This window comes from Tachyglossus aculeatus, chromosome X2, assembly GCF_015852505.1.
Source record: "Tachyglossus aculeatus isolate mTacAcu1 chromosome X2, mTacAcu1.pri, whole genome shotgun sequence".
In the NCBI taxonomy this organism is placed as follows: Eukaryota; Metazoa; Chordata; class Mammalia; order Monotremata; family Tachyglossidae; genus Tachyglossus; species Tachyglossus aculeatus.
The window spans coordinates 22,304,719-22,319,028 of NC_052100.1; the positions used below are offsets into that span (position 1 = coordinate 22,304,719).

Sequence of the window (14,310 nt, forward strand, 5' to 3'; positions counted from 1 at the left end):
GGAGTCTGACTTCCCAAGCATTCTTACAAAAAGTTAGTGTTAGAAGAGTTCTGATAATTCCTCTCGAGTTTCACACTTTGATTTCATAAACATCCCTTCTGATCAATTGGTTTTTTAAATATCCCGGACCCTTGCCTTCCACCTCTGGCTGTCACCTTTGGGCTTTTCACCACTCATTAGCACCTCCATGACTATGAGCATATACCCCAAACAGCCTGTGGCTGTTCAGTAAATACTTATTGAATGGCAGACTGAAACTAGTAGAGTGAACAGGGAAAATAAAATTTGAATTAGAATCTGTTCATCCTGGTGGAAGATTTGGTGGGATAGGGGGTTAAAATTACTTTATATGCCTAGATTAGATATAGATTTCAAATCCTCTTGCTCATGTTTGCATTGTCACAGACCCATGACGTTCACCCCCATCTCTCTCCTTCTCTCCATTCCCCGCCCCCCCCCAACTTTTCCCTTGGAGGTGGAGGGTGTACTATAGATCTCAGTGCCTATCTGATGCTCATGTGTGAATTTTTCTCCTTTCTTCTCAGGGTTAGTTTAAGTGATGGCAGCGACATTGAGAGCAATTCTACCTCTTCACCCTTACACCATGATTTACCACCTCCTTTATTAAAAGCCAACAACAACCAGGTAAAATGAAGACTTAGCTTGAGTGACCGCCCTCAAGCGTCTGTTAAATTTATTCTCTCCATTACCCATTCCATGAACACATATACAGCCTCAATTGGAGTTTTCAGGGAAGAGTTCATCATAACCCAGTTTTTTTTATTTCACTGTCTTTCTATTTCCAAGTTCACCAAAAATTGAGGTGCTTTTGTGACATCTGCATTTTATATTGGTGACTAACTGGGAACAGGCAGCCAGGGCCCTGATTTCACACATAACCAAAATGTAGAAGGAACTTTGTGCACTTGCAAGAAGGAACTTAGTAAAATGACTTGAAAAGGTTAGAACCTTTTCTAACATTTATGTGGTTTCAACATTTATTCTTATGAGCCTATATTTTGGATGACTACATGCCCTCAAAATTATTCATAGAACAGTGTGTCAAGGGGTCGAGTGGAGCTAAAAGCCACCTCCATAGGGCAGAGAGAGAGGTCGTCAAAATCAAATAATAATAATAGCATTTATTAAGCACTTACTATGTGCAAAGCACTGTTCTACGCACTGGGGAGGTTACTAGGTGATCAGGTTGTCCCACGGGGAGCTCACAGTCTAATCCCCATTTTCCAGATGAGGTAACTGAGGCACAGAGAAGTGAAGTGACTTGCCCAAAGTCACACAGCTGACAGTTGGCGGAGGCGGGATTTGAACCCATGACCTCTGACGCCAAAGCCCGTGCTTTTCCACTGAGCCATGCTGCTTCTTCATATATCCTATTGCCCTCACTTCCTCCTCCTCTAATGCCTCAAGGCCTTCCTAACTTTTGGAAGCCAAATAGAGACCATCAGATATGAAGTTCCCTTAGGGCCACCCTTACTTCTTCAACACTTCCCTGCTCCCACCTCAATCAATGGTATTTATTGAGCACTTAATGTGCACAGAGCACTTTACTGAATACTTGGGAGAGTACAATAAAGTTGGGTAGACACAGTCCCTGTCCTCAAGGAGTTTACAATCTACACAGTTCCACATTCTCCTTCCCATCTGTCCCAGCTGCCTGTGTTTCCCCACTCCTCAAGAACCTCCAGTGGTTGCCCATCCTCCTCTGCATTAAACAGAAACTCCTTACCATCGGCTTTATCATCATCATCAATCGTATTTATTGAGCGCTTACTATGTGCAAAGCACTGTACTAAGCGCTTGGGAAGTACAAATTGGCAACATATAGAGACAGTCCCTACCCAACAGTGGGCTCACAGTCTAAAAGGGGGAGACAGAGAACAAAACCAAACATACTAACAAAATAAAATAAATAGGATAGATATGTACAAGTAAAATAAATAAATAAATAAATAGAGTAATAAATATGTACAAACATATATACATATATACAGGTGCTGTGGGGAAGGGAAGGAGGTAAGATGGGGGGATGGAGAGGGGGACGAGGGGGAGAGGAAGGAAGGAGCTCAGTTTGGGAAGGCCTCCTGGAGGAGGTGAGCTCTCAGCAGGGCCTTGAAGCACTTAATCACCTTACCCCCTCCTACCTCACCTCACTGCTCTTCTACTATGACCCGGCCTGCAGATTTCACTCCTCTGGTGCCAACCTACTCACTCACTTGATCTCATGTATCTCACTGCCAGCCTCTCACCCATGTCTTGCCTCTGGCCTGGAATGCCCTCCCTCTTTATATCTGACACACAATTACTTGCCCCACCATCAAAGCCTTTTTGAGGACACATCTTCTCCAAAAGGCCTTCCCTGACTAACCTCTCATTTCCTGATCTCACCACTCCTGCCTCCCCCTAACTTGCTCCCTTAATTCACCCTGCCTTGAATTTATTCATTTATATTAATGTCTGTTTCCCCCTCTAGACTATAAGCTCGTTGTGGGCAGGGAATGTATCTGTTATTTTGTACTCTCCCAAGCACTTAATACAGTGTTTTGCACACAGTGTGTGCTCAGTAAATATGATTGATTGTCTCCCAAGAGGAGGTCTTCTTCCTGTTCTTAAAATACCTGTGCCTTGGACCCCCCTCCCTCTCACGGCATAAAAATATTGTTCCCATGTTTTGCCCATCTTCAACTTCTCATTCTCCTCTGGCTCTGTCTTCAGAAAAGGGGACTGTGAAAAAGGTCTCTCTCAACTCTTGGGAACCCCTTCATAGATTATGAGCTCCTTGAGAGTCAGGGTCCATGTCTAATTCTCATCTGTGTACTTTTTCCCAACCTTATTCTTTTCTTCATAGTGTACTCTCCCTTCTAGACTGCAAGCTTGTTGTGGGCAGGGAATGTGTCTGCTTAGTGTTATAGTGCACTCTCCCAAGCACTTAGTACAGTGCTCTGCACACATGTTTAGTGAATGTCCAAGTACATGCATATGGCAGGCCCTCAATAAATGCTGATGGTGATTATATGATGATGATATTCTTAGCCTATGTTGAAAAAGAAAAGTTTCTGTAAATGCCAAGTCTTATGCACATATCCTTCTCTCCTTCCTGCCCCACAAAACAGGCTGGTGAACAGAGAGGAGAAATGCCCATGCTTCTAACTAAAGCTATTCCTTTCTTTTTAAGGGTTTAATTAAGTGTACTAGCATTGTATGAACTTAAAAAATAAACTAGCATCTAACTGACAGAATGCCTTGTAAGGCAGTTTGGATAAAATTTAAAGAATCCTCATCTAGTCACACTGGTTTGCAACCAGGGTTACACTTTTGTATTCCCAAGTCAATTTCCTACAGATAAGGAAGGAACATAAATAGAATTATCATTAGCATGTCTTAGCTCTCGCAGAATATGAAGTTTTGACAGAGCTGTTGATTGGAGCAAAGAGAGAGTAGAGAGGGAATATTAACCAGCTTCAAGTTAAAGGTTGCTGCTCCAGACAACCTGGTTAATCTTTGCTCACTGACACTGAAGTTTGAAGGAAACAAAACCACACTTGCACTTCATCTAACTTTTCATCTCCAGGTACTTTACAGTCTCTCTGGGCCTCACATATGGAATACGTAATATGTGGCTTCGCTGCTCGGGGTCTTCTGCCTACAATGCCTCTGGAGTAGGTGGTGGTTGTTTCATCGTAGGCTGTAATGCTTCTCATTAAATGTAGGACCAGCTAGCGAATATGAAGTCCAAATTAATTGATGTCTCAAAGGAAAGAAAGGAACCCAAAAGGCAGCTCTCTAAATTAGAACTTAACTGGGACACTGGCTTTAATGAGACTTCTTTTTTACCGAAGAGCATTGAGAGGTTTGAATGTCACCTGGAAGGTTCAATCTCTGCTCACCAACAATATCTCAGGTAGAGAGGAGTGCCATCTACTGACCTCCCCATTCCAAGAGCTGTGAGCACTGGAGTTTTCTCTTGAGGTCCCGTATCCAACAATAACAGCAGCAGCAGCAGAGGAGAAGAAAATCTGGGTATCAAGAAGAGATTAACAATTTATTATGGGTTTTCCTCATTGAGCAAACCCATTCTGATAACAGAAGATCTGAAGGTGCCACAAGTTCTCCATTCACAGTAGTACTGGCCACCTGATTCCAGTGGGGACTAGGAGGCTCACTTCACCTGAGCCTGATCATTCCCGTTGAGTCCCAGCATCCTACGATGGGGCCGAGTCCCTTGCATCAATGCGGTGGGGGTTTTTCACTCTGCAGTCCCCTCTAGACTTTACGCTTGTTGAGGGCAGGGATCATGTTTACCAACTCTGTTGAACTGTACTCTCCTGAGCGCTTAATACAGTGCTCTGCACACAATAAGGGTTCAATAAATACCATTGATCGATTATCCCTCAGTCAGGGTCAAAGGTCTCATGTTCAGAACCACTTGGGTCCTCTCTGTCTGCACTCCATGATCTTTCCCCTGCTGCTCTTTCTTTCTCCTCCATCCATTCTCTCCCACCCGACCATCACTGGATAGAAAATGTGTGAGTGAAGGGAAGGAATGGGGGGTGAGGGGTAGGGAGCATAAGAGGAGCTTGGATGGGAGAGAGGAAGCCCAGCAAGGCTGGCGCTTAATGCCACCCTGCTGCATCTTATTTGTTAAGCATTTATTATGTGCCAGGCACTGTACTAAGCGCTAGGGTGGATACAAATTGGGTTGGACACAATCCCTGTCCCAAGTGGGGCTCACAGGCTCAATCCACATTTTACTGATGAGGTGGCTGAGGCACAGAGAAGGGACTTGCCCAAGGTCACACAGCAGACAAGTGGCGGAGCTGGAATTTGAACCCATGACCTTCTGACTCCCAGGCCTGTGCTCTATCCACTACATCATGCTGCTTCTCTGTGCTATGCTGGTGACTGGGGGATGGGGAGGGAAGACAGGGAAGCTAGCCTGACCCTCTAATCCAGTTACCCATCCTGTCAGCTCATTTCCCACTCTGGGGAACCTCTGGCACACATCCTCAGTTGTTAGGACTTTCTCATTTGCCTTCTCCACATGCATCTCTTTCAGCTGTGCTGTTAACTCTGCTTTTCCTTGGTTTCACAAAAAAGCCTCCACTTGCTTCAGACAGGATCAGAGATGGGCCACCTTATCCCAGAGGGTGCTCACTCCCACTTTGAGCCACTGTGGGGTGCAAGCCTTCAGCTGGTTCTAATAATGTAGGGAGACACCCCCTCCCCGCCACGGCCCACAGTGGAAGATCCACAACCCTCCGGCTTGGTAGCCAGTTAAGTATGGAATCCAGTAACAAAGGAGCCGCATGTACTCTATGTAGTTATCATTAGCTAGATCCTTATTGTTTACCACTGGCAGAATTACTGGCTATGCAGAAGACAATGAAGTAGAAAGAGTTCATGTCTCGGAGTAATATAATCTTAGTATGCTTCTGCCACTATTCATGTGTTGCAGAGTGTGACTTCACAGGAAAACTACATTCCTGAGCTTAGCATGATAGTTCAGTTTTTCTCATCAGTACAGGATTTTTGACATCCTGCTACTGTGATTCAATACTTCTGGTGTAAATGAAATATGATTTGAAAAATGATTGACAAACACATGGGAGAAAAACCTAGACTCTATGAGGAAGGATAGTTTGAGGGTTGTTTTTGTTTTAGGGCTTAGAGCTCTTATTGAGTGTATTTTCAACTAGAGCTCTAGTGAGGATAAGCTGCCTATAAATGCAAAGTGATTATTGTTACAGAGTACTTTGTTTTTACTGTGTACCTTAGTGCATTGACTAAGGGTCACTGCTTAGGCAGCAATAAAACACAAACCTGACACCCCTGTTTTCTTTTCTTGGTTCCTAGATCTTAGAAGTGAAAAGTCCAGTGAAGCCAAACAAATCTGATAAGCCAACGAAGAATGGTGATTGTGATAAGGTACTATTAGTGTAGCTTCAAAATTTCTCTGATTCACACTGCCATTTGACATGATTTTTATTTTCCAAGTTGTTCCAGAGAAAATGTGAGGTAGGAGAGTTGGAGGTGGGGGAGAGGAGGGCTGAGACAATGATTTTGACAATTAATCTTTATCCAGTACAATGGGCTGAAATATAGCATGTTTTGAGAATCTGGTCATGAGTGCCCTATTTGTCTAATAATCCTGGAATGGTATCGGCTTGGTGTTCTGGGGATATGGAATTCCATGTAGAAATGCAGGAGAATCTCAAAAGTCCTTTACCAAGGTTTTATTCTGTCTGGTTTGCGTAAGGTGACTCTAGAGGTGGAGGGGTTCATGGGAAGCCCAGTGGAAGTGAAGACTTTTGAAACAAAGTGGAGCAAACATGTTAAAATGGGGATAGGCGGGTATGGCTTCTGAGTGAATGGTACGTGACCAGACAAAAGAGAAGGATTCCCCTCTCTTCCTTTTGGCATACCTTTTATTATGTCCCTGACCAGGTGGCCTTCAGAAATTGTGTCCCCCCCAAAAGGGGGTGTAAATATGCTCCCCCCTCATTCCATATGATATTACATCACACAAATGGTTTGTGGAAAAGCGTTTCCCAGCTGCTGCCGAGAATATCCTGATCTGACAGCAGCTTCTCCGAAAGAATTTGCCCAGAACACCAGATGGGGTTTGGGTAAGAGCAGGGTTCCTCCTGCTCCCTCCCTAACTGAGGTTGAGTCACTTCCAGATTAGAGGGAAGGAGGCAGCAGGAGGTCAGAGAACTGCCCTCCGCCATTGGAATAGGATTGCAGGGACATAGCTGCTGTTCGGGCTTGCAAGAATGGAAGCTGATTATTTCTGCAGAAATGGACAGTGCCGAGGTGGCTTCAGAGTAGGAACCGAGACCAATTTGGCCCCAAATCAGAGGGTGAGGGAATGAGGAGGAGGAGCTCAGAACCCTTCCACCTTCTCTCTAAGTTTACTTCTGTCCCTGCTCCCCTCTGATTTTTTTTAATGGTATTTATTAAGTACTTACCCTGTGCCAGGCACTGTACTAACACTGGGGTAAATAAAGATAATCAGGTTGGACACAATCCATGTCCCACATAAGGTTCATTTTACAATGAAGTAACTGAGGCACAGAGAAGTTAAGTGACTTGCCCAAGATCACACAGCACATGAGTGGCGGAGCTGGGATTAGAACCCAGGTCCTCTGACAGTTATGCCACCCCACTTTGATGTTGCACTGCACTGCCCCTGCCGCCCAAATCCCAGGCGACTGTCATCTGGGGAAGGTCAGGCTAGGCCCCCCCCGCAGCCCAGGCCCCCTGAGGCAACCGCTTACCTTGCTTACAGTCTGAAGGTGGCCTTGGACCCTTGCTTCCTTTTTTTATTTAAAAAAAAAAGAAGAAACTCCTATCTTATTTTTTTTTACTTGTGGTACATGTTAAGCAACTAGTAGGTTCCAAGCACTGTACTAAGCGCTCGGGTAAATACAAGATAATCAGACTGGACAAAGTCCCTGTCTCACGTGGGACTCACAGTAAGTAGGAAAAAGTAGGATTTAATCCCCATTTTACTGATGAGATAACTGAGGCACAGAGAAGTTAAGTACACTTGCCCAAGGTCATACAGCAGACAAGAGGCAGAACTGAGATTAGAACCCAGGTCCTATGACTCCCAGGCCTGTGATTCTTCCACCAGGTTACACTGCTTCCCATCATCTCTCATGGTGAATATATTGGGCCATATAGAGACTCTGCTAAATGATTGAATGGTGCCATTTTCTGACCATTTGAGTTATTTCCCTAATGAAGAATCCTGTCTTCAGATTTTTGTATGTGATATCATTTAAAACCTTACATTGTTTCCTAGTCAGATACATGCCCCATACCATTTGAAGAATTGTGAGGGTAGAATAATAATAATAATAATAATAATGATATTTGTTAAGCGCTTACTATGTGCAAAGCACTGTTCTAAGCGCTGGGGAGGATACAAGGTGATCAGGTTGTCCCACGTGGGGCTCACAGTCTTATTCCCCATTTTACAGATGAGGTAACTGAGGCCCAGAGAAGTTAAGTGACTTGCCCAAAGTCACATAGCTGACAATTGGCAGAGCCGGGATTTGAACCCATGACCTCTGACTCCCAAGCCTGTGCTCTTTCCAGTGAGCCAGGCTGCTTCTTGGTGGGGAGAACATTGTGGAATGCTCATATGAATTTCCTGAAGAACAAAAAAAGCAAGAAATTTCCAATGTCAGTCCGTTTGAAGGCGAGGAAAGGTTGGGTAAAACAGAATTCCTTCTAGTGGTCTAGTTTTTACCATTCCATGATTATGGAAATTACCTTTGATGTCCCCCTTCCAAAGTTCAAATTCCAGTGCACAAATTCAAATCAGCTGGGATTGGGTGCTGTGGAAAGTGATGCACTGAGTCTGCTGCTTAATAAAGTGTGTGTTTGTGGGAAATCTTCTCTTTTAGGCATACTTGGACGAATTGGTGGAGCTTCATAGAAGATTAATGACACTGCGGGAAAGACCCGTTCTTCAGCAGGTGAGAACTCTTCTTTTCATGATACTTTCCTGGACAGTGAAACTTGGAAACACGAACTCTGTGACTCACCATCAGGGTTGAATTGTGAATGGCACCTTAGGGGTTTTTAATAGAACCTAAGGAGGCATTGGCCAACAATACTTACTTCCTTTGACAACTGGCAGCCTGTGTTGTGTCTGGGAATTGATTAATCTCCTTCCGTTGATAGTGCAACAACAAAGTGAAATATTGGTACCTGTGGAAATGAAGTAATAACATTGCTGCTTGTAGTTTTGTAATCACACACCTCTCAGCTTGTTGATATGTTAACCTTACATGCAAGGGGAGAAAATAGCAGGAATGTGAAACTTTTGGATCAGGGCTTCTGATTTCGTAGTAAAATAGTGTTAAAAATGTCACTTAAGTGCTACTGATATATGTGATTCAACTATTGCCAGTACCGATCAGCTGTCTCTAGCACTTAGGTGCTTACTTATACCCATGCTCAGCACTTACGGTGTACATGTTTATGGAATTGTACATTCCATTATTTATTTATAAGTACTTTTATGTCTGCCTCCCTATTACAGTGTAAGCTTCTTCTGGACAAAGTGTGTGTCGTTTGTTTTGTGTTTCCCAAATGCATAGTTCACGAATAATAATAATAATAGTTATTATAATGATAATAATTGTGGTATTAAAGCGCTTACTAGGTGCCAGGCATTGTACTATGTGCCGAGGTAGATACAGCATAATCAGGTTAGATACAGTCCCTGTCGCCCATGGGGCTTGCTAAGTGGGAGAGAGAACAGGTATTCAATCTCCAGTTTCAAGATGAGGAAACTGAGTCCAAGAGAAGTTAAGTACCTTGCCCAAGCTCACAGAGCAAGCAAGTGGGAGAGCCAAGGTTAAAAGTCAGGGCCTCTGACTCTCAGGCATGTCGTTCTTTCCACCAAGCCGTGCTGGTGGTCACTCGATAAATAATATTATTTCTACTACTACCCCCTGCTACCACCATCACCACCACCACCGTTTTCTTATCATTTCATGCTCAGTTAGGAGGACACTTCAAGCTTCTATCGGAGGGGAAATCAGACCAATTGATTTGAAGGTTACTTGATTTTTAAATAGTAAGATTAATTATAATGCAGCTACTCTTATAGTGAACAGAGAAACCAAAAATTGAACAAGAGGCTCTTGCCATTATAAAAACAATAACAAAACAACACAGTGGAATGTGTGTTACTGCCAAGGAGTTGACTTGGCTGGAAATAATCTGCCACAAAAGGTTTTGTTCCCAGTATTGTCTGAAAAATGAGATTCACAGTTTACTTCCCCTGTTCTTGGTCTGTTTTATATGTGCATTCATTATTAGTGGCAGTAGTAGTAATGGTGTTTCAGAAAGACAACTTGAAACAGATTAATTTCTGCATTGTGATAAACAATAATGAAGCTAAGATGGTGAACCCCAAGGAATTACCTAAACAGAACTGTACTTTCATATAGAAAAGTGGAGCTCAGATAGTTGTGAGTTGATGGGGTGTCCTTAGGTTTTGCAGTCTGTGTCCTAATAATAAAGTATTTTCAAGTTGTGTTTCTGATTAACAGGCAAGACTTCCTGGCAAGAAACCTTCGTGTATTTTTCTTATATAAAGTATTTTGGGACTAGATTGAGGATGTGTATGTGTGCATGTATAACTCAAGCCATTAATGCTGTTCCCTTTGGCAAGCAGTCCATAGTCCTGCTGCCTTTGATACCATCTAACTCTGCTTTGGTCTTGCAATCTCATAAAAAAATCAAATCTTGAGAGTTTATTTAGGTTTATCATATGCCCCTGGTGTTTCAGACTGGGGTGGCGTGCGGGGCGGGGGGTGGGGGTGGGGGGGTCGAGAGTGTGTGTGTGTGTGTGTAAGAGAGACAGAGACAGAGACAGACTTGAATTTGGCAACAGATAGTGGAATATGTACATTATTCATATGGGAGCTTAAAAATCGTAGAATTAATGTTGAGTTCTGGCCTCCTCATTTTGAATGGATTCATTCTATATGAATTCCCACTTGTACTTTTCTTTACACCCAAAATTCACAGAGCCCAGAGTGGCATTCATAGCAGAATGGTTTTAGACCTCAACTCCCAAAGCCATCACCATGCTGGTTTTACTATCACCATTATCCTGTGGCTACTTAGTCCATGCCTAGTCCCTCGACGTTGCAATAAATACTGTCAGCGTCTGTCCTAAATATTTAAGAATACTGACTATTGACAATGGGTTTCCCATCGTCTGTTATCTGTGTAGAGAAAAGGGCATGTTGCTTTCTCCCCTGTTTCCTTTGACTTTCCACTTTCATACTACCTGATTTATAAGCCTCCTGCCTGCCTGATATCCAGTTTTTCCTGTTTTCATCACTTTCAGTTCTCCCAGGGTTTTTTGCAGACCTTCCACAGAGCTCATCCTCTAGACTGTAAGATCGTTGTGGGCTGGAAATGTGTCTGTTTATTGTTGTATTTTCCCAAGTACTTAGTACAGTGCCCTGCACACAGTAAGCACTCAATAAATACAATTGAATGAATGAATGAATGAAAGGTGTTTCCTCTCCTCACTCTGCCTGATAGTTTCCCCTGACATTGTTCTAAAGACTTCTCTATCCTGCCCACTCAGGGGTCATCACCAAGAAAATTAGTGTGAGTTTATCGGGGATGGAGTGTGGGTTGGGCGGGAAGTGTTTATGAAATGAAGGAATATTACAGTCCAGACCCATTTAGGCTATAACTGTTTTGATGAAACACTTTCTACTCATTAGTGCCACAATCTTATTGATAAGTCTTCAGTAGTTCCCAGTTGTTTAATGTACTAAATCAAAACTTAGAGAAGCAGCCTGACCTAGTGGATAGACCATGGGCCTGGGAGTCACAAGGACCTGGGTTCTAATCCCAGCTCTGCCACCTGGCTGCTGTGTGACCTTGGGCAAGACACTTCTCTGTGCCTGTTACTTCATCTGTAAAATTGGGGATTAAGGTTGTGAGCCACAAATGGGACAAGGACCGTGTCCAACCTGATTATCCTGTATGTACCCCAGTGCTTAGTACAGTGCCTGGCACATAGTAAGCATTTAACAAATACCACAATTATTAACAAGTACCATAAAAAACCCCAAAACACACAAAAAACTGACTCTAGGTTTCAAGGCTGTCTGCCACATTGTCCCTTTTCTTACTTACTCTCCCTCATTTCCTGTTACACCTGGGCATGCAAGTACTCTAGGCCCCAATCTATCCTGTGTGCTTACTGTCTCATCCAGCTGTTTTCCCTGCCGTTGCACTATTGCTTGGTGGCATTATTATTATTATTACTATTACCATTATTATTACATTTGTTTAGGGTTTACTATGTGTCAAGCACTGTTCCAAATGCTGGGGTAGATGCAAATTAATCAGATTGGTCATAGTCTCTGTCCCACATGGGACTAACAGTTTAAGAAGGAGAGAGAACAGATACTTAATCCCCATTTTGCAGTTTGAGGAGACAGAGGCACAGAGAAGTTAAGTGACATGCCCAAGGTCACACAGCAAGCAGTCGGCCGAATTAGGAATAGAACCCAGGTCCTCCGATTCCCAGGCCCGTGCTCTTTCCACTGGGCCGTGCCTTGCACACAGTAAGTGCTCAGTAAATACTGTTGATTGATTTAATTAAATGCATGTGCTCTCCCCCTCTTCTCTCTCCATGATTTCTCCTTTTTCCCCTCCCTCCACTTCTCATCCCTCCTCTTCACTTTCCCAGATTGTAAACCTTATAGAAGAAACTGGACACTTTCATATCACGAACACAACCTTTGACTTTGACCTTTGTTCGCTGGACAAATCCACAGTACGTAAACTACAGAGTTACTTGGAATCATCTGGAACATCCTGAGGATCCAGAACATGTCTGCATCCAAAACTGTTGGAATGGGGTTTTTTTTGGTTATTTTTGTCCTTATGAAATACTCCTAAATAATGCAGCCAAAAGGAAAACATAAAAACGGGACAACCTTCTACAGCTTTATTTTTCATTAAAAACAGTCATCATCTCTTAATAAGGATTTGTTAAGTGACATGCTCAGAGGATCACTCTTTTCACCAAGAAAATACTCTGGAAGAGTTTACCTGGACCGCCTTGAAAAATATACAAAAAAACCTTGTTCTTTATGAATGTGTATGGTATCATGTGTCTCTCTGTGGTGTTTCAGTCCACAAGATGAATGCATGTTCAACACACTGCCTTATTACATAACTGATCTATTTATTGTTGCATACAGATATTCTAAAGTCATTGAGGGAATGACACTACCAGATGTTACAAGTACCCGGGTCACACGTTTGCTCCTTTGACACAGCACCATCACAAGCTTAGTGACCTAACTTAGGTTTGTGCCACTTTCCTTGAGTCACTTAAAAGGTTACTGTCTTGTTTCCACTTTTTGCCGTTCCAGGAAATGATGTACCGAGTAGGGGACCAAACCATGGGTTGGGTCAGGTCCTTGGCTCTAACCATGTACTGATATCGGACCATGGTAGAAAATGCACCAAATAGGGTCATATGACTTGCTCGCTAGCCTTAGTTAATAAACCAGTAGGACTTTGAAAAAAAGTGTTACTGTCAACTGTCCTGAACCCAGCATTGTTGATCTGTCATCAACATTCTTGTGTCTGTTTTAATGTTATAATATTAGATATATATGGAAGTGAAGGCATTCAACAGGACCATCATTTTAAAAATAAGAGTTTTGGTCCTGTTTTCTAAAGAAATGTTGTAGAAAATTCTTAATTTGGGGCTATTTATTACTAGGAGTTACAACACTCTTCTGCTGCCGGTGTGTTACCTGCCCTTTCTGTAAAACTGGTACAAAGTATTTTTGTTCACCTCTAGTCTGCTTAGACTTTGTTTTTGTTTTTTACATCTGAAAATTAAAATTCTTTCTCTGAAAAAAGAAACTTTGTTGTTCTACAATGATATGTTAAATTGTATATTGAATTGCCATTTCAGAAACTGTTCAGGAACCTTCTTGTGTTTCCAGAAGGATTTCTTTTGTCAAATATAACAAAGATGGTTGGATTTTCCTATGCACCCTTACTTTAATACTAGGCATTGTGCAAAGCAAATAACTTAAAATAAAAAAAAAAACTAAACAAAAAGCAACAAAATCGTTGGTGTCCGTACTCCATCTTCTTCATGATGAATCCATCACATCTCCAAATCCGTATTAGGATAAACATTTCATCTCTGTTAGGAAAAGGATAAAGAAATACTTCTGGATCCAAAGGTTTGCTCAGATGGATCAATCTGAAAAATGACCTAATATGTATGTTGTCTGCATCTCCCATGTAAACTTTCATACCTGATGCAGTATTGTTCATACTGAGATTCACTAATACCTATTCAGTCATCGGTGTTTCCACACACTTACTTTGGTGAATTTAATGTTAATGCAGACTTATCCCGTGGTTAGTTCTGTCAGTTCAAAAAGGGGAATTTTATCTTGTTTCTTTACATCCAAAGAAATGATGTTTCTCTTCTTTTTTTATTACTTATAATTCAACAATTTTCCAGGGAAGATATCTTTTTGGCTTCTTCCAAAAGAACAAGTGTACTTTTTCAGTAGTGTTATGACTCTTAATGATGATTGGCATGAAACATACTTGAAACATTTGTTGCTATTTAGTCCACTTCTCAATGTGCAATTGCAGAAGAAACTTCTTTAAAAATCACTAGGCAGATAATGCTGAGTAAATATGTGGGTTTGGATTTTTTTACATTTTGGGGGTGGGGGAGTCCACATTTATATGAAA

General features: G+C 42.3%; 1 protein-coding gene across 6 annotated transcripts in view; it reads left to right on the top strand.

The window, feature by feature from the left end:
* MLLT3 (MLLT3 super elongation complex subunit) overlaps positions 1-12,516 on the top strand; it is a 235,833-nt gene extending 223,317 nt beyond the window's left edge. For all 6 annotated transcript variants that reach the window (XM_038771335.1, XM_038771338.1, XM_038771337.1 and 3 more), the window contains 4 exons: positions 546-645; positions 5,872-5,943; positions 8,433-8,504; positions 12,263-12,516. In XM_038771335.1, coding sequence (XP_038627263.1) covers positions 546-645; positions 5,872-5,943; positions 8,433-8,504; positions 12,263-12,394 — 376 coding nt within the window. In that variant the 3' untranslated portion in view covers positions 12,395-12,516. The remainder of the gene's footprint in view (positions 1-545; positions 646-5,871; positions 5,944-8,432; positions 8,505-12,262) is intronic.
* The last annotated feature ends 1,794 nt before the right edge of the window (positions 12,517-14,310 follow it).